A 21,792-nucleotide genomic window follows, 5' to 3' on the forward strand; every position below is an offset into this window, starting at 1 on the left:
CATTCACCTTCAGAGACCAGGGGCCTGTCATGATCCATTGTGTTAACATTCACCTTCAGAGACCAGGGGCCTGTCATGATATATTGTGTTAACATTCACCTTCAGAGACCAGGGGCCTGTCATGATCCATTGTGCTAACATTCACCTTCAGAGACCAGGGGCCTGTCATGATCCATTGTGTTAACATTCACCTTCAGAGACCAGGGGCCTGTCATGATCCAGTGTGCTAACATTCACCTTCAGAGACCAGGGGCCTGTCATGTTACATTGTGTTCACATTCAGTTTCAGAGACCAGGGGCCTGTCATGTTACATTGTGTTAACATTCAGCTTCAGAGACCATGGTTCTGTCATGATCCATTGTGCTAACATTCACCTTCAGAGACCAGGGGCCTGTCATGATATATTGTGTTAACATTCACCTTCAGAGACCAGGGGCCTGTCATGATATATTGTGTTAACATTCACCTTCAGAGACCAGGGGCCTGTCATGATCCATTGTGTTAACATTCACCTTCAGAGACCAGAGGCCTGTCATGATCCATTGTGTTAACATTCACCTTCAGAGACCAGGGGCCTGTCATGTTACATTGTGTTAACATTCACCTTCAGAGACCAGGGGCCTGTCATGATCCATTGTGCTAACATTCACCTTCAGAGACCAGGGGCCTGTCATGATCCAGTGTGCTAACATTCACCTTCAGAGACCAGGGGCCTGTCATGATCCAGTGTGCTAACATTCACCTTCAGAGACCAGGGGCCTGTCATGATCCATTGTGTTAACATTCACCTTCAGAGACCAGGGGCCTGTCATGTTACATTGTGTTAACATTCACCTTCAGAGACCAGGGGCCTGTCATGATCCATTGTGCTAACATTCACCTTCAGAGACCAGGGGCCTGTCATGATCCATTGTGTTAACATTCACCTTCAGAGACCAGGGGCCTGTCATGATCCAGTGTGTTAACATTCACCTTCAGAGACCAGGGGCCTGTCATGATACATTGTGTTAACATTCACCTTCAGGGACCAGTGGCCTGTCATGATCCATTGTGTTAACATTCACCTTCAGGGACCAGGGGCCTGTCATGATCCATTGTGTTAACATTCACCTTCAGAGACCAGGGGCCTGTCATGATCCAGTGTGCTAACATTCACCTTCAGAGACCAGGGGCCTGTCATGGTCCAGTGTGTTAACATTCACCTTCAGAGACCAGGAGCCTGTCATGATCCAGTGTGTTAACATTCACCTTCAGAGACCAGGGGCCTGTCATGATCCAGTGTGTTAACATTCACCTTCAGAGACCAAGGGCCTGTCATGATCCATTGTGTTAACATTCACCTTCAGAGACCAGGGGTCTGTCATGATATATTGTGCTAACATTCAGCTTCAGAGACCAGGGGCCTGTCATGATCCATTGTGTTAACATTCACCTTCAGAGACCAGGGGCCTGTCATGATCCAGTGTGCTAACATTCACCTTCAGAGACCAGGGGCCTGTCATGATCCATTGTGTTAACATTCACCTTCAGAGACCAGGGGCCTGTCATGATCCAGTGTGCTAACATTCACCTTCAGAGACCAGGGGCCTGTCATGATACATTGTGTTAACATTCACCTTCAGAGACCAGGGGCCTGTCATGATCCAGTGTGTTAACATTAACCTTCAGAGACCAGGGGCCTGTCATGTTACATTGTGTTAACATTAACCTTCAGAGACCAGGGGCCTGTCATGTTACATTGTGTTAACATTCACCTTCAGAGACCAGGGGCCTGTCATGATCCATTGTGCTAACATTCACCTTCAGAGACCAGGGGCCTGTCATGATCCAGTGTGCTAACATTCACCTTCAGAGACCAGGGGCCTGTCATGATCCATTGTGCTAACATTCACCTTCAGAGACCAGGGGCCTGTCATGATCCATTGTGTTAACATTCACCTTCAGAGACCAGGGGCCTGTCATGACATATTGTGTTAACATTCACCTTCAGAGACCAGGGGCCTGTCATGATCCATTGTGCTAACATTCACCTTCAGAGACCAGGGGCCTGTCATGATCCATTGTGTTAACATTCACCTTCAGAGACCAGGGGCCTGTCATGATCCAGTGTGCTAACATTCACCTTCAGAGACCAGGGGCCTGTCATGTTACATTGTGTTCACATTCATCTTCAGAGACCAGGGGCCTGTCATGTTACATTGTGTTAACATTCAGCTTCAGAGACCATGGTTCTGTCATGATCCATTGTGCTAACATTCACCTTCAGAGACCAGGGGCCTGTCATGATATATTGTGTTAACATTCACCTTCAGAGACCAGGGGCCTGTCATGATATATTGTGTTAACATTCACCTTCAGAGACCAGGGGCCTGTCATGATCCATTGTGTTAACATTCACCTTCAGAGACCAGGGGTCTGTCATGATATATTGTGCTAACATTCACCTTCAGAGACCAGAGGCCTGTCATGATCCATTGTGTTAACATTCACCTTCAGAGACCAGGGGCCTGTCATGTTACATTGTGTTGACATTCACCTTCAGAGACCAGGGGCCTGTCATGATCCATTGTGCTAACATTCACCTTCAGAGACCAGGGGCCTGTCATGATCCAGTGTGCTAACATTCACCTTCAGAGACCAGGGGCCTGTCATGATCCAGTGTGCTAACATTCACCTTCAGAGACCAGGGGCCTGTCATGATCCATTGTGTTAACATTCACCTTCAGAGACCAGGGGCCTGTCATGTTACATTGTGTTAACATTCACCTTCAGAGACCAGGGGCCTGTCATGATCCATTGTGTTAACATTCACCTTCAGAGACCAGGGGCCTGTCATGTTACATTGTGTTAACATTCACCTTCAGAGACCAGGGGCCTGTCATGATCCATTGTGCTAACATTCACCTTCAGAGACCAGGGGCCTGTCATGATCCAGTGTGTTAACATTCACCTTCAGAGACCAGGGGCCTGTCATGATCCATTGTGTTAACATTCACCTTCAGAGACCAGGGGCCTGTCATGATCCATTGTGTTAACATTCACCTTCAGAGACCAGGGGCCTGTCATGATCCATTGTGCTAACATTCACCTTCAGAGACCAGGGGCCTGTCATGATCCATTGTGCTAACATTCACCTTCAGAGACCAGGGGCCTGTCATGATCCATTGTGCTAACATTCACCTTCAGAGACCAGGGGCCTGTCATGATCCATTGTGTTAACATTCAGCTTCAGAGACCAGGGGCCTGTCATGATCCATTGTGTTAACATTCACCTTCAGAGACCAGTGGCCTGTCATGATCCATTGTGCTAACATTCACCTTCAGAGACCAGGGGCCTGTCATGATCCATTGTGCTAACATTCACCTTCAGAGACCAGGGGCCTGTCATGATCCAGTGTGTTAACATTCACCTTCAGAGACCAGGGGCCTGCCATGATCCATTGTGCTAACATTCACCTTCAGAGACCAGGGGCCTGTCATGATATATTGTGTTAACATTCACCTTCAGAGACCAGTGGCCTGTCATGGCCCTCAGTTGTTGCTGTTACATAATTTTTCTCTCTGTCTCTCTGCAGTCTGTGGGCCCTGACAACCTGTTTGTAAACTACCTTTCAAGGATTCACAGGGAAGAGGTACAGTCATTCTTCTTCTTGTCATATTTTTCACACATTTCAAATCAAATCAAATTGTATTTGTCACATGCGCCGAATACAACAGGTGTAGATCTTACAGTGAAATGCTTATTACAAGCCCTTAACCAACAATGCAGTTCAAGAAATAGATTTAGGAAAATATTTACTAAATAAACCAAAGTAAAAAAGGTAACACAATGGATCAAATCAAATCAAATTTATTAGTCACATACACATGGTTAGCAGATGTTAATGCGAGTGTAGCGAAATGCTTGTGCTTCTGGTTCCGACAATGCAGTAATAACAACAAGTAATCTAACCTAACAATTCCGCAACTACTAATATGTACATAAAGATATATGAATGAGTGATGGTACAGACGGCATAGGCATGGTGCAGTAGATACCTGCAGGTATATACCTATGAGATGAGTACTGTAGGGTATGTAAACATAAAGTGGCATAGTTTAAAGTGGCTAGTGGTACATGTATTACATAAAGATGGCAAGATGCAGTAGATGATATAGAGTACAGTATATACATATACATAAGAGATGTGTAATGTAGGGTATGTAAACGTTATATTAGGTGGCATTGTTTAAAGTGGCTGGTGGTACATTTTTACATAATTTCCATCAATTCCCATTTTTTAAGGTGGCTGGAGCTGAGTCAGTTTGTTGGCAGCGGCCGCTAAATGTTAGTGGTGGCTGTTTAACAGTCTGATGGCCTTGAGATAGAAGCTGTTTTTCAGTCTCTCGGTCCCTGCTTGGATGCACCTGTACTGACCTCGCCTTCTGGATGATAGCGGGGTGAACAGGTAGTGGCTTGGGTGGTTGTTGTCCTTGATGATCTTTATGGCCTTCCTGTGACATCGGGTGGTGTAGGTGTCCTGGAGGGCAGGTAGTTTGCCCCGGGTGATGCGTTCTGCCGACCTCACTACCCTCTGGAGAGCCTTACGGTTGTGTGCGGAGCAGTTGCCGTACCAGGCGGTGATACAGCCCGAAAGGATGCTCTCGATTGTGCATCTGTAGAAGTTTGTGAGTGCTTTTGGTGACAAGCCGAATTTCTTCAGCCTCCTGAGGTTGAAGAGGCGCTGCTGCGCCTTCTTCACAACGCTGTCTGTGTGGGTGGACCAATTCAGTTTGTCCGTGATGTGTACACCGAGGAACTTAAAACTTTCCACCTTCTCCACTACTGACCCGTCGATGTGGATAGGGGGGAGCTCCCTCTGCTGTTTCCTGAAGTCCACAATCATCTCCTTTGTTTTGTTGACGTTGAGTGTGAGGTTATTTTCCTGACACCACACTCCGAGGGCCCTCACCTCCTCCCTGTAGGCCGTCTCGTCGTTGTTGGTAATCAAGCCTACCACTGTAGTGTCGTCCGCAAACTTGATGATTGAGTTGGAGGCGTGCATGGCCACGCAGTCGTGGGTGAACAGGGAGTACAGGAGAGGGCTCAGAACGCACCCTTGTGGGGCCCCAGTGTTGAGGATCAGCGGGGTGGAGATGTTGTTACCTACCCTCACCACCTGGGGGCGGCCCGTCAGGAAGTCCAGGACCCAGTTGCACAGGGCGGGGTCGAGGCCCAGGGTCTCGAGCTTGATGACGAGTTTGGAGGGTACTATGGTGTTAAATGCTGAGCTGTAGTCGATGAACAGCATTCTCACATAGGTATTCCTCTTGTCCAGATGGGTTAGGGCAGTGTGCAGTGTGGTTGCGATTGCGTCGTCTGTGGACCTATTGGGTCGGTAAGCAAATTGGAGTGGGTCTAGGGTGTCCGGTAGGGTGGAGGTGATATGGTCCTTGACTAGTCTCTCAAAGCACTTCATGATGACGGAAGTGAGTGCTACGGGGCGGTAGTCGTTTAGCTCAGTTACCTTAGCTTTCTTGGGAACAGGAACAATGGTGGCCCTCTTGAAGCATGTGGGAACAGCAGACTGGGCTAAGGATTGATTGAATATGTCCGTAAACACACCAGCCAGCTGGTCTGCGCATGCTCTGAGGACGCGGCTGGGAATGCCGTCTGGGCCTGCAGACATGCGAGGGTTAACACGTTTAAATGTTTTACTCACCTCGGCTGCAGTGAAGGAGAGCTCGCAGGTTTTGGTAGTGGGCCGTGACAGTGGCACTGTATTATCCTCAAAGCGGGCAAAAAAGGTATTTAGCCTGTCTGGGAGCAAGACATCCTGATCCGCGACGGGGCTGCTTTTCTTTTTGTAATCCGTGATAGACTGTAGACCCTGCCACATACCCCTTGTGTCTGAGCTGTTGAATTGCGATTCAATTTTGTCTCTGTACTGGGACTTAGCCTGTTTAATAGCCTTGCGGAGAGAATAGCTACACTGTGTGTATTCGGTCATGTTTCCGGTCACCTTGCCCTGGTTAAAAGCAGTGGTTCGCGCTTTCAGTTTCACACGAATGCTGCCGTTAATCCACGGTTTCTGGTTTGGGAATGTTTTAATCGTTGCTCTGGGTACGACATCGTCAATGCACTTCCTAATGAACTCGCTCACCGAATCTGCATATTCATCATTGTTGTTGTTGGACGCCGTGCGGAACATATTCCAATCCGCGTGATCAAAGCAGTCTTGAAGCGTGGATTCAGATTGGTCGGACCAGCGTTGAACAGACCTGAGCGCGGGAGCTTGTAGTTTTAATTTCTGTTTGTAGGCTGGAATCAACAAACTGGAGTCGTGGTCAGCTTTTCCGAAAGGAGGGCGGGGGAGGGCCTTATATGCGTCGCGGAAGTTAGTATAACAATGGTCCAGAGTTCTGCCAGCCCTGGTCGGACAATCGATGTGCTGATAGAATTTAGGGAGTTTTGTTTTTAGATTAGCCTTGTTAAAATCCCCAGCTACGATGAATGCAGCCTCAGGGTGTGTGGTTTCCAGTTTACAGAGAGTCAGATAGAGTTCGTTCAGGGCCATCGATGTGTCTGCTTGGGGGGGAATATATACGGCTGTGATTATGACCGAAGTGAATTCCCTTGGTAGATAATGCGGTCTACATTTGATTGTGAGGAGTTCTAGATCAGGTGAACAGAATGACTTTAGTTCCTGAGTGTTGTTATGATGGTCACACCACGTCTCGTTAATCATGAGGCATACCCCCCCGCCCCTCTTCTTACCAGAAAGATGTATGTTTCTGTCTGCGCGATGCGTGAAGAAACCAGCTGGCTGCACCGACTCCGTTAGCGTCTTTTCAGTTAGCCATGTTTCCGTGAAGCAGAGCACGTTGCAATCCCTGATGTCTCTCTCGAATGTTACCCGTGCTCGGATTTCATCGACCTTATTCTCAAGAGACTGGACATTGGCGAGTAGTATGCTAGGGAGTGGAGCGCGATGTGCCCGTCTCCGAAGCCTGACCAGGAGACCGCTACGTTTGCCCCTTTTTCGGCGTCGTGTAGCTTCGCCGGCTGGGATCAGGTCCATTGTATTGGGTGGAAGGCAAGACACTGGATCCGTTTCGGGAAAGTCATATTCCTGGTAGGAAGGGTGGTTAGTTGACGTTAATCGTATATTCAGTAGTTCCTCCCGGCTGTATGTAATGAAACTTAAGATCACCCGGGGTACCAATGTAAGAAATAACACATAGAAAAACAAAATACTGCATATTTTCCAAGGAACAGAATAAAATGGCGATAGTCCGGGTGGCCATTTGATGAATTGTTCAGCAGTTTTATGGCTTGGAGGTAGAAGCTGTTAAGGAGCCTATTGGTCCTAGACATCCTCATTTTAATGGTGCATTACATGTAGACTGAATGCTACACTGTTGTAGTTGTGAGGAATGTTCAGTCTCATTTAACCAGGCTACAGTGCAGCCGTGTCAAAAGACGCTAGTCTAAAGGTCTGACCCTAGTCTAAAGGTCACGTGACCCCCTCGGTAAGACTATTACTTTGTAGTTCTCTGTTCTTTGTAGTTCTATTTTCGTTGAAGTTCTCTTTTCTTTGAAGTTTTCTTTTCTTTGTAGTTCTCTTTTCTTTGTAGTTCTCCCTTCTTTGTAGTTCTCATTTCTTTGTAGTTCTCTCTTCTTTGTAGTTCTCTTTTCTTTGTAGTTGTATTTTCTTTGTAGTTCTGTCTTCTTTGTAGTTCTCTTTTCTTTGTAGTTATCTCTTCTTTGTAGTTCTCTTTTCTTTGTAGTTCTCTCGTCTTTGTAGTTCTCTCTTCTTTGTAATTCTCTCTTCTATCATGTTTATACACTTTCTCCTCTAATGGTACATCACAAGTGCAGCTTTGCTATGTGAAAAGACATTGGTCTAAAGCTCTCAAATTAAAATCTGAACCTCAAAGTCTGCTTGTGTCACTCCCTCTCCAGGACTATGACTTTGTGTTGAAGGGACTGGCTCGCCTGTTGGTAAACCCTCTGATGCAGACCTACCTGCCTAACTCCACCAAGAAGATCCAGTTCCACCAGGAGCTGCTGGTGCTCTTCTGGAAGCTCTGTGACTTCAATAAGGTCATATATTATTACATATATTATTATCATATTATATATGATTATATGATCATAAGGTAGGAGACTTGCCTGATCCCAGATCTGTGTTATTCCTTACCATACTGTAGGGGTGCTAAGCTATACAGCACAAACAGATCTAGGACCAGTGGATGGTAGGAAACCATTCAGGTTGTTATTGTGTTGACTGTATTCAGTTAAGCCACATTATATTTGAAAAAAACAACATTTTAGCTAGATACCACTTCATCATCATCATCAGTGAATACACAACAGGTAGAAGACCGGTACATACATAATATACCATATTGACATCATCAGTGAATACACAACAGGTAGAAGGCAGGTACATACATAATATCCATATTGCCAGTAACGTTACATTTAGTAGCCGAGATGATCAAAATCTTAATTGACAATCAATAAAAGAGTCAAAATAGACTAGAGGTAGCCTGCCCTCAACAGAGATAGAATAGAGGAATAGCCTGCCCTCAACAGAGATAGAATAGAGGAATTGCCTGCCCTCAACAGAGATAGAATAGAGGAATTGCCTGCCCTCAACAGAGATAGAATAGAGGAATAGCCGACCCTCAACAGAGATAGAGTAGAGGAATAGCCGACCCTCGGCAGAGATAGAATAAAGGAATATCCGACACTCAACAGAGATAGAATAGAGGAATAGCCTGCCCTCAGCAGAGATAGAATAGAGGAATATCCGACACTCAACAGAGATAGAATAGAGGAATAGCCTGCCCTCAGCAGAGATAGAATAGAGGAATAGCCGACCCTCAACAGAGATAGAATAGAGGAATAGCCTACCCTCAACAGAGATAGAATAGAGGAATAGCCTACCCTCAACAGAGATAGAATAGAGGAATAGCCTGCCCTCGACAGCGATAGAATAGAGGAATAGCCTGCCCTCAGCAGAGATAGAATAGAGGAATAGCCGACCCTCAGCAGAGATAGAATAAAGGAATATCCGACACTCAACAGAGATAGAATAGAGGAATAGCCTGCCCTCAGCAGAGATAGAATAGAGGAATATCCGACACTCAACAGAGATAGAATAGAGGAATAGCCTGCCCTCAGCAGAGATAGAATAGAGGAATAGCCGACCCTCAACAGAGATAGAATAGAGGAATAGCCTACCCTCAACAGAGATAGAATAGAGGAATAGCCTGCCCTCAGCAGAGATAGAATAGAGGAATAGCCTGCCCTCGACAGCGATAGAATAGAGGAATAGCCTACCCTCAACAGAGATAGAATAGAGGAATAGCCTGCCCTCGACAGCGATAGAATAGAGGAATAGCCTACCCTCAACAGAGATAGAATAGAGGAATAGCCGACCCTCAACAGAGATAGAATAGAGGAATAGCCTGCCCTCAACAGAGATAGAATAGAGGAATAGCCTACACTCAACAGAGATAGAATAGAGGAATAGCCTACCCTCAGCAGAGATAGAATAGAGGAATAGCCTGCCCTCAACAGAGATAGAATAGAGGAATAGCCTACACTCAACAGAGATAGAATAGAGGAATAGCCTGCCCTCAACAGAGATAGAATAGAGGAATAGCCTACACTCAACAGAGATAGAATAGAGGAATAGCCTGCCCTCAACAGAGATAGAATAGAGGAATAGCCTACACTCAACAGAGATAGAATAGAGGAATAGCCTACCCTCAGCAGAGATAGAATAGAGGAATAGCCTGCCCTCAGCAGAGATAGAATAGAGGAATAGCCGACCCTCAACAGAGATAGAATAGAGGAATAGCCTGCCCTCAGCAGAGATAGAGTAGAGGAATAGCCTACACTCAACAGAGATAGAGTAGAGGAATAGCCTGCCCTCAGCAGAGATAGAATAGAGGAATAGCCGACCCTCAACAGAGATAGAATAGAGGAATAGCCTACCCCCAACAGAGAAACAAACACGCATCACATTCTAATAACCCATACCACCGTCTCTCTGCCCATCACAGAAGTTCCTGTTCTTTGTATTGAAGAGCAGTGATGTTCTGGACATCTTGGTACCCATCCTCTTCTACCTTAATGACGCCCGGGCCGACCAGTGTGAGTACAGTCTGTAGACACACACACACACACACACACACACACACACACACACACACACACACACACACACACACACACACACACACACACACACACACACACACACACACACACACACACACACACACACACACACACACACACACACACACACACACACACACACACACACACACACACACACACACACACACAGACCTATCCTATGAATGATGGCATGGTGTGAGTATAGTTTGTAGGGACTGGAATATACTATATATCTGTCTGTAGGGACTGGAATATACTATATATCTGTCTTTAGGGACTGGAATATACTATATATCTGTCTGTAGGGGCTGGAATATACTATATATCTGTCTGTAGGGACTGGAATATACTATATATCTGTCTGTAGGGACTGGAATATACTATATATCTGTCTGTAGGGACTGGAATATACTATATATCTGTCTGTAGGGACTGGAATATACTATATATCTGTCTGTAGGGACTGGAATATACTATATATCTGTCTGTAGGGACTGGAATATACTATATATCTGTCTGTAGGGACTGGAATATACTATATATCTGTCTGTAGGGACTGGAATATATTATATCTGTCTGTAGGGACTGGAATATATTATATATATGTCTGTAGGGACTGGAATATATTATATATGTCTGTAGGGACTGGAATATACTATATATCTGTCTGTAGGGACTGGAATATACTATATATCTGTCTGTAGAGACTGGAATATATTATATATCTGTTTGTAGGGACTGGAATATACTATATATCTGTCTGTAGGGACTGGAATATACTATATATCTGTCTGTAGGGACTGGAATATATTATATATCTGTCTGTAGGGACTGGAATATATTATATATGTCTGTAGGGACTGGAATATACTATATATCTGTCTGTAGGGACTGGAATATACTATATATCTGTCTGTAGGGACTGGAATATATTATATATCTGTCTGTAGGGACTGGAATATACTATATATCTGTCTGTAGGGACTGGAATATACTATATATCTGTCTGTAGGGACTGGAATATATTATATATCTGTCTGTAGGGACTGAAATATATTATATATCTGTCTGTAGGGACTGGAATATACTATATATCTGTCTGTAGGGACTGGAATATACTATATATCTGTCTGTAGGGACTGGAATATAAACATATCTGTCTGTAGGGACTGGAATATACTATATATCTGTCTGTAGGGACTGGAATATATTATATATCTGTCTGTAGGGACTGGAATATATTATGTATGTCTGTAGGGACTGGAATATATTATATATCTGTCTGTAGGGACTGGAATATATTATATATCTGTCTGTAGGGACTGGAATATATTATATATCTGTCTGTAGGGACTGGAATATACTATATATCTGTCTGTAGGGACTGGAATATACTATATATCTGTCTGTAGGGACTGGAATATACTATATATCTGTCTGTAGGGACTGGAATATACTATATATCTGTCTGTAGGGACTGGAATATATTATATATCTGCTAACGGCTGTGAATGTCTGCTTTATTTACGTATGCCTTGGTAATGGTTTTAGTGATTGTCTCTCGTTCTTGTGTGTTTGTGTGTTTGTGTGTGTGTGTGTGTGTGTGTGTGTGTGTGTGTGTGTGTGTGTGTGTGTGTGTGTGTGTGTGTGTGTGTGTGTGTGTGTGTGTGTGTGTGTGTGTGTGTGTGAGCGTGTGTGTGAGCGTGTGCGCACGTGTTTCTGCTACAGCCCGTGTGGGTCTCATGCACATCGGTGTCTTCATCCTGCTACTGCTGAGTGGAGAGAGGAACTTTGGCGTGCGTCTCAACAAGCCCTACTCTGTCCACGTACCTATGGACATCCCAGTGTTTACAGGGACCCACGCCGACCTGCTCATAGTAGTAAGACTCTGCCATACAAGTTACAGTAGGCTACAGCATAGATATAGAATGAATAGAATATATCTCTGTGGAATACAGTGTGACTGTAGCAAATGGATGAATTCTGCAGGCAATATTACATTTTCTGTGATCTGCCTCTGTGTTAATTAAAACGCCTCTCTAGTTATAGCTTGTTGTCTTTATTACACTTAGATTCAAATAGTATTTAATTCAAATATTTGTAATTGAGCCTGGAGTGCCAAATGGGCGGGGTTATCTCTATTGGGACTCTCCCATTGGTTCCATTGCGCCAAGCTAGATCAATGAAGCGCAGATTAAGCATTTTAATGGAAACAAATACTATTTGAGTCCAGGTCCTATAGAAATAGAATTTCTACAACAGACATTCAAGTCAATAAATGTTATCTGATGGATGGCTTGACGGCGATTGAGTGTACCCATAAGTGTTCCAATTCAAATTGCCCTTGTCCCTTCTAGTAATTCTATCTCTATGTCTGTACCTCTCTGTGTGATCTCCAGGTGTTCCACAAGATCATCACCAGTGGCCACCAGCGTCTACAGCCTCTCTTTGACTGCCTGCTCACCATCGTAGTGAATGGCGAGTAGCTCTGCACTGGCTCCATCTGCTGGTCAAATATGCACATGGTTCTTTATTTATTTATTTAACCTTCATTTAAACAGGAAAGTCTCATTGAGATACATAGTCTATTTTACAAAAGAGACCTAGCCACGAAGGCAGCAGTAGTTATTACAGCGTTACACCGGTACATTACAGTGTTACAGCGTTACATTACAGCAGTAGTCATTACAGCGTTACAGCGTTACATTACAGTGTTACAGCGTTACATTACAGCGTTACAGCATTACATTACAGTGTTACAGCGTTACATTACAGCGTTACAGCTTTACATTACAGCGTTACAGCGTTACATTACAGCTTTACAGCGTTACATTACAGCTTTACAGCGTTACATTACAGCTTTACAGCGTTACATTACAGTGTTAAAGCGTTACATTACAGCAGTAGTCATTACAGCGTTACAGCGTTACATTACAGTGTTACAGCGTTACATTACAGCGTTACAGCGTTACATTACAGCTTTACAGCGTTACATTACAGCTTTACAGCGTTACATTACAGTGTTAAAGCGTTACATTACAGCAGTAGTCATTACAGCGTTACATTACAGCAGTAGTCATTACAGTGTTACAGCGTTACATTACAGCAGTAGTCATTACAGTGTTACAGCGTTACATTACAGCAGTAGTCATTACAGCGTTACAGCGTTACGTTACAGCGTTACAGCGTTACATTACAGCTTTACAGCGTTACATTACAGCTTTACAGCGTTACATTACAGCTTTACAGCGTTACATTACAGTGTTAAAGCGTTACATTACAGCAGTAGTCATTACAGCGTTACAGCGTTACATTACAGCGTTACAGCTTTACATTACAACAGTAGTCATTACAGTGTTACAGCGTTACATTACAGCAGTAGTCATTACAGTGTTACATTACAGCATTACAGCGTTACATTACAGCATTACAGCGTTACATTACAGCAGTAGTCATTACAGCGTTACATTACAGCGTTACAGCGTTACATTACAGCGTTACATTACAGCAGTAGTCATTACAGCGTTACAGCGTTACATTACAGCAGTAGTCATTACAGCGTTACAGCGTTACATTACAGCGTTACATTACAGTGTTACAGCGTTACATTACAACAGTAGTCATTACAGCGTTACAGCGTTACATTACAGAGTTACAGCGTTACATTACAGCGTTACATTACAGCAGTAGTCATTACAGTGTTACAGCGTTACATTACAGCAGTAGTCATTACAGTGTTACAGCGTTACATTACAGCGTTACATTACAGCAGTAGTCATTACAGCGTTACAGCGTTACATTACAGCAGTAGTCATTACAGTGTTACAGCGTTACATTACAGCAGTAGTCATTACAGTGTTACAGCGTTACATTACAGCAGTAGTCATTACAGTGTTACAGCGTTACATTACAGCAGTAGTCATTACAGCGTTACAGCGTTACATTACAGTGTTACAGCTTTACATTACAGCAGTAGTCATTACAGTGTTACAGCGTTACATTACAGCAGTAGTCATTACAGCGTTACAGCGTTACATTACAGTGTTACAGCTTTACATTACAGCAGTAGTCATTACAGTGTTACAGCGTTACATTACAGCAGTAGTCATTACAGTGTTACAGCGTTACATTACAGCAGTAGTCATTACAGTGTTACAGCGTTACATTACAGCGTTAGTCATTACAGCGTTACATTACAGCATTACAGCGTTACATTACAGCATTACAGTGTTACATTACAGCAGTAGTCATTACAGTGTTACATTACAGCAGTAGTCATTACAGCGTTACATTACAGCATTACATTACAGCAGTAGTCATTACAGTGTTACATTACAGCAGTAGTCATTACAGCGTTACATTACAGCATTACATTACAGCAGTAGTCATTACAGAGTTACGTTACAGCGTTACAGCGTTACATTACAGCGTTACATTACAGCGTTACATTACAGCAGTAGTCATTACAGCGTTACATTACAGCAGTAGTCATTACAGAGTTACATTACAGCGTTACAGCGTTACATTACAGCGTTACATTACAGCATTACAGCGTTACATTACAGCAGTAGTCATTACAGCGTTACATTACAGCAGTAGTCATTACAGCGTTACATTACAGCAGTAGTCATTACAGCGTTACAGCGTTACATTACAGCAGTAGTCATAACAGCGTTACATTACAGCAGTAGTCATAACAGCGTTACATTACAGCAGTAGTCATAACAGCGTTACATTACAGCAGTAGTCATTACAGCGTTACAGCGTTACATTACAGCATTACAGCGTTACATTACAGCGTTACAGGGTTACATTACAGCATTAGTCATTACAGTGTTACAGCGTTACATTACAGAGTTACAGCGTTACATTACAGAGTTACAGCGTTACATTACAGCGTTACAGCGTTACATTACAGCAGTAGTCATTACAGCGTTACAGCGTTACATTACAGAGTTACAGCGTTACATTACAGCGTTACAGCGTTACATTACAGCAATAGTCATTACAGCATTACAACATTTAAAACATATAGTAGGCTACAATCAGCACAACAACACGTCATCATGAGACAATCCGGTCCACAGGAAACATCTACAGTCCTTGTTGTAACCTCAGCCTCACAGAAAGTTCTGAGGTATTGAACAGTTACATTACTTTGGAACAGTCCATGAGATCACCTTAAACACCCAAACAGATGTACTCATGAAGTCATTCTTAGATGCTGTACATGCATATTGAGATGTTACTTGCTTTTTAGTCTAGCTAGGATTAGGCTCAATCTGTGGTCAAAATGTACAGTATCTCTACAAATCACTCTTCCTCCCTCTCCTCCACTGTGTCTCCCTACCTGAATGACTCCTCCTCCCTCTCCTCCACAGTGTCATGACTCCTCCTCCCTCTCCTCCACAGTGTCTTCCTACCTGAATGACTCCTCCTCCCTCTCCTCCACAGTGTCTCCCTACCTGAATGACTCCTCCTCCCTCTCCTCCACAGTGTCTTCCTACCTGAATGACTCCTCCTCCCTCTCCTCCACAGTGTCTTCCTACCTGAATGACTCCTCCTCCCTCTCCTCCACAGAGTCTCGCTACCTGAATGACTCCTCCTCCCTCTCCTCCACAGTGTCTTCCTACCTGAATGACTCCTCCTCCCTCTCCTCCACAGTGTCTTCCTACCTGAATGACTCCTCCTCCCTCTCCTCCACAGTGTCTTCCTACCTGAATGACTCCTCCTCCCTCTCCTCCACAGTGTCTCCCTACCTGAATGACTCCTCCTCCCTCTCCTCCACAGTGTCTCCCTACCTGAATGACTCCTCCTCCCTCTCCTCCACAGTGTCTTCCTACCTGAATGACTCCTCCTCCCTCTCCTCCACAGTGTCTTCCTACCTGAATGACTCCTCCTCCCTCTCCTCCACAGTGTCTTCCTACCTGAATGACTCCTCCTCCCTCTCCTCCACAGTGTCTCCCTACCTGAATGACTCCTCCTCCCTCTCCTCCACAGTGTCTTCCTACCTGAATGACTCCTCCTCCCTCTCCTCCACAGTGTCTCCCTACCTGAATGACTCCTCCTCCCTCTCCTCCACAGTGTCTCCCTACTTGAATGACTCCTCCTCCCTCTCCTCCACAGTGTCTTCCTACCTGAATGACTCCTCCTCCCTCTCCTCCACAGTGTCTCCCTACCTGAAGAGTCTGTCCATGGTGGCAGCCAACAAGCTGCTCCACCTCTTGGAAGCCTTCTCCACCAACTGGTTCCTCTTCTCCGCCTCCCAGAACCACCATCTTGTCTTCTTCCTGCTGGAGGCCTTCAACAACATCATCCAGTACCAGTTTGATGGTGAGAGGATCAGTGTTTACCCAGCCTGCTCCTCTCAGAACAGGTTACATGTCTGACTTCGTAGAATAGCATAAGACTGTATTTAGTCCTGCTGTAGTCTGGTCTGTTGGTATTGCTGCCGACTCCGGACCACAGATACCGGCTAGCAACGGGGGTTTGAGCCTGTCTCTGCCACTCTCCTACCTGGGCCCCTCTATAATCTATCTCCGGCTCTCAATTCCTCACTGTTCCATGGAAAAATAAATACAATATGAACGGGAATTCTAATTAGTCTTTTTATATGTTTCTTACTTTCTGTGGGTTCAGTCAGTAGAAGGACTATTCACTGCCTGCCTTTGATGTGCTGCTGTGTCGTATCAATGTAACCCTCATAATCCCTTGCTCTTAAACGTGCAATTATCTTCCAGGAAACTGTAACCTAGTCTACGCCATTATCCGCAAACGCAACTTGTTCCATCAGTTGGCCAACCTGCCGTCCGACCCCTCCTCCATCCAGAAGGCCTTGCTAAGGAAGAGAAAGTCACCGGATGCTATCACCGGCATCTCCCGTACCAGCTCCCAGGAGACGGTGTCCATGGAGGGTTCCCGTCCAGCCGTCCCGGCCGAGCCAGGAACGCTGAAGACCAGCCTGGTCGCTATACCAGGTACACCACTGATCTATAACTATAACAACTTATATACAGTGCCTTCGGAAAGTATTCAGACCCCTTGACTGTATCCACATTTTGTTACGTTACAGCCTTATTCTAAAATTGATTAAATCCTTTTTTTTTCATCAATCTACACACAATGCCCCATAATAACAAAGAAAAACGGTTTTTTATACATTTTTGCTAATTTATAAAAAATGTAAATGAAATATAACATTTACATAAGTATTCAGACCCTTTACTCAGTACTTAGTTGAAGCACCTTTGGCAGCGATTGCAGCCTCAAGTCTTCTTGGGTATGACTCTACAAGCTTGGTACACCTGTATTTGGGGAGTTTCTCCCATTCTTCTCTGTAGCTCCTCTCAAGCTCTATTTTTATTTATTTTTTCACCTTTATTTAACCAGGTAGGGCAGTTGAGAACAAGTTCTCATTTACAACTGCGACCTTGCCAAGATAAAGCAAAGCCTCAATCAGGTTGAATGGGGAACATTGCTGCACAGCTATTTTCAGGTCTCTCAAAAGATGTTAGATTGGGTTCAAGTCAGGACTGTGGCTGGGCCACTCAAGGACATTCAGAGACTTGTCCCAAAGCCACTCCTGTGTTGTTTTGGCTGCTTAGCGTCGTTGTCCTGTTGGAAGGTGAACCTTCGCCCCAGTCTGAGGTCCTAAGCGCTCTGGAGCAGGTTTTCATCAAGGATCTCTCCGTTCATCTTTGCCTCGATCCTGACTAGTCTCCTAGATCCTGCCACTGGCAAACATCCCCACAGCATGATGCTGCCACCACCCTGCTTCACCATAGGGATGGTGCCAGGTTTCCTCCAGACGTGACACTTGGTATTCAGGCCAAAGAGTTCAATCTTGGTTTCATCAGATCAGATAATCTTGTCAAGGATGATCAATGGAAACAGGATACAGCTGAGCTCAATTTCGATTCTCATAGCAAAGGGTCTGAATACTTATGTTAATAATGTATTTCTGTTTTATTTTATTTAATGATTTTTTTTACTCCTTTTTATCCCCAATGTCATGGTATCCAATTGGTAGTTACAGTCTTGTCCCATCGCTGCAACTCCCGTACGGACTCGGGAGAGGCGAAGAACGAGAGCCGTACGTCCTCCGAAACACAACCCAGCCAAGCCGCACTGCTACTTGACACAATGCCCGCTTATCCCGGAAGCCAGCCGCACCAATGTGTCGGAGGAAACACCGTACACCTGGCAACCGTGTCAGTGTGCATTTCGTCCGGCCCGCCACAGGAGTAGCTAGTGCGCGATGGGACAAGAACATCCCTGCCGGCCAAACCCTCCCCTAACTCGGATGACGCTAGGCCAATTGTGCGCCGTCCCATGGGTCTCCCGGTTGCGGCCGGCTGTGACAGAGCCTGGACTCGAACCAGGATCTCTAGTGACACAGCTAGCACTCCGATGCAGTGCCTTAGATCACTGCGCCACTCGGGAGGCCATATATATATTTTTTTCGCTTTGACATTTAAGGTTATTGTGTGTAGTAAATTGCTTTATTTAATACATTTTTCGAATAAGGCTGTAACGTAACAAAATGTGGAAAAAGTCAAGGGTTTTGAATGCTTTCCGAAGGCACTTTATAGCTATCTATAACCAGGGATTTTTCTGCCATTGAAACACTTGGGCAGGCCGCCTAATAATTTTGTGTTAAACAAATCTAAATATATTTTAGATTATTCAAAGTAGTCACCCTTTGCCTTGATGACAGCTTTGCACACGCTTGGCATTCTCTCAACCAGCTTCACCTGGAATGCTTTTCCAACAGTCTTGAAGGAGTACCCACATATGCTGAGCACTTGGCAACTTTTCCTTCACTCTGCGGTCCAACTCATCCCAAACCATCTCAATTGGGTTGAGGTCCGGTAATTGTGGAGGCCATGTCATCTGATGCAGCACTCCATCACTCTCCTTCTTGGTCAAATAGCTCTTACACAGCCTGGAGGTATGTTGTGTCATTGTCCTGTTGAAAAGTAAATGATAGTCCCACTAAGCGCAAACCAGATGGGAGAGCGTATCACTGCAGAATGCTGTGGTAGCCATGCTGGTTAAGTGTGCCTTGAATTCTAAATAAATCACAGACAATGTCACCAGCAAAGCACCCCCACACCATTACACCTCCTCCTCCATGCTTCACGGTGACAACCACACATGCGGAGATCATCTGTTCACCTACTCTGCATCTCACAAAGACACGGCGGTTGGAACCAAAAATCTCAAATTCAGACCAAAGGATAGATTTCCACTGGTCTAATGTCCATTGCTCGTGTTTCTTGGCCCAAGTAAGTCTCTTCTTATTACTGGTGTCCTTTAGAAGCGGTTTCTTTGCAGCAATTTGACCACGAAGACCTGATTCACGCAGTCTCCTCTGAACAGTTGATGTTGAGAAGTGTCTGTTACTTGAACTCTGTGAAGCATTTATTTGTGCTACAATTTCTGAGGCTGGTAACTCGAATGTACTTATCCTCTGCAGCAGAGGTAAGTCTGGGTCTTCTTTTTCTGGGTCTTCCTTTCCTATGATGAAACTTCCTCATGAAAGCAAGTTTCATCATAGCGCTTGATGGTTTTTGCGACCGCACTTGAAGAAACTTTCAAAGTTTTTGAAATGTTCCGGATTGACTGAAGTAATGATGGACTGTCGTTTTGCTTTGCTTATATGAGCTGTAATATTGACTTGGTCTTTCACAAAATAGGGCTATCTTCTGTATACCACACCTACCTTGTTACAACACAACTGATTTGTTCAAACATATTAAGAAGGAAGTTAATTATCCATCATGTATGACATTCCTGGGAGTGTGTAAAGTTATATTTTGTATTACCATATCATTTTTGTATGTTCTCTATATGTATGTACTTGAAAATGTATCAATTGACCAATTCGGCACATTTGGGCAGACTTTATTGTGCAGTATTGCAATGCTTCACTGTATTTTTAATTTTTTAATTTCACCTTTAGTTAAACAAGGCACACTTGTTAATTGAAATGCGTTCAGGTGACTACCTCATGAAGCTGGCTGAGAGAATGCCAAGAGTGTGCAAAGCTGTCATCAAGGCAAAGGGTGGCTACTTTGAAGAATATCAAATATCAAATATATTTTGATTTGTTTAATACTCTTTTGGTTACTACATCATGCCATATGTGTTATTTCATAGCTTTGATGTATTCACTATTATTCTACAATGTAGAAAATATAAAAAATTAAGAAAAACCCTTGAATGAGTAGGTGTGTCTAAACTTTTGACTGGTATTGTATATACTGTATATATATTTGTGTATTTTATATTATACATTTTCAGGGTGAAAAAAACGCTTTTAGTGTAAACTCAAACTACTAAAGCCAGATATAAAGTATGTAGAAAAGATAATGGAATGTCATTGGCGTTTTTCCTATTTTGTTGCATTACAACATGTAATGTAAATAGATTTTTATTTGAATGTCATGTAATGGACATTACTTAAAGAAAAAAATAAGCAAACACGTTTGGTGTTCGCCAAAAAGCATGTGGGAGACTTACCCAAACATATGGAAGAAGCTACTCTGGTCAGTTGAGACTAAAGCTGAGCTTTTTGGCCATCAAGGAAAACGCTATGTTTGGCCCAACATCTCTCATCACCCGATAACACCATCCCCACAGTGAAGCATGGTGGTGGCAGCATCATGCTGTAGGGATGTTTTTCATCGGCAGTGACTGGGAAACTGGTCAGAATTGAAGGAATGATGGATGGTGCTAAATACAGGGAAATTCTTGAGGGAAACCTGTTTCAGTCTTCCAGAGATTTGCGACTGGGACGGAGATTCACCTTCCAGCAGGGCAATGACCCTAAGCATACTGCTAAAGCAACACTCAAGTGGTTTAAGGGGAAACATGTAAATGTCTTAGAATGGCCTAGTCAAAGCCCAGACCTCAATCCAATTGAGAATCTGTGGTATGACTTAAAGATTGCTGTACACCAGCAGGAACCCATCCAACTTGAAGGAGCTGGAGCAGATTTTCCTTGAAGAATGGGCAAAAATCCCAGTAGCTAGATGTGCCAAGCTTATAGAGACATATCCCAAGAGACTTGCAGCTGTAATTGCTGGAAAAGATGTCTCTACAAAGTATTGACTTTGGGGGGGAGAATAGTTATGCACGCTCAAGTGTTCATTTTTTTTTTGTCTTATTTATTTATTGTTTCACAAGAAAAAATATTTTGCATCTTCAAAGTGGTAGGCATGTTGTATAAATCAAATGATACAAACTGCCAAAAAATCTATTTAATTCCAGGTTGTAAGGCAGCAAAATAGGAGAAATGCTAAGGGGGTGAATACTTTCACAAGGCACTGTATATACATTTTTAGAATGTCATCTTTGAGAACTAACAATCAGCAAAATAAAAGCTAGAAAGTCAGGGCAATAGAAAATTCCAAAAACAATGAATTTAACAGTATATTTATTTTGTTATTAAGTTTGAGCAAAATAGCACAGCGTTATCCATGGCAAAATGCATAGAATTTCAGGAAAATATTTTTAAAATGTATATCCAAGGCAAAGAGTTTAGAATTGCAGCAAATTAACTTTAAAACGGAAACATTTTCTCTCAGCTCCATTGCAGAATATGTGG

General features: G+C 43.8%; 1 protein-coding gene across 2 annotated transcripts in view; it reads left to right on the forward strand.

The window, feature by feature from the left end:
• The window catches only part of LOC129833972 (protein HID1-like), a 55,617-nt gene that overhangs the window by 21,337 nt on the left and 12,488 nt on the right, over nucleotides 1-21,792 (forward strand). For both annotated transcript variants that reach the window (XM_055898788.1, XM_055898789.1), the window contains 7 exons: nucleotides 3,577-3,633; nucleotides 7,947-8,087; nucleotides 10,061-10,151; nucleotides 11,910-12,061; nucleotides 12,581-12,659; nucleotides 16,350-16,514; nucleotides 16,922-17,158. In XM_055898788.1, the coding sequence (XP_055754763.1) occupies nucleotides 3,577-3,633; nucleotides 7,947-8,087; nucleotides 10,061-10,151; nucleotides 11,910-12,061; nucleotides 12,581-12,659; nucleotides 16,350-16,514; nucleotides 16,922-17,158 (922 nt within the window). The remainder of the gene's footprint in view (nucleotides 1-3,576; nucleotides 3,634-7,946; nucleotides 8,088-10,060; nucleotides 10,152-11,909; nucleotides 12,062-12,580; nucleotides 12,660-16,349; nucleotides 16,515-16,921; nucleotides 17,159-21,792) is intronic.

Source organism: Salvelinus fontinalis, chromosome 34 (assembly GCF_029448725.1).
Source record: "Salvelinus fontinalis isolate EN_2023a chromosome 34, ASM2944872v1, whole genome shotgun sequence".
Lineage (NCBI taxonomy): Eukaryota > Metazoa > Chordata > Actinopteri > Salmoniformes > Salmonidae > Salvelinus > Salvelinus fontinalis.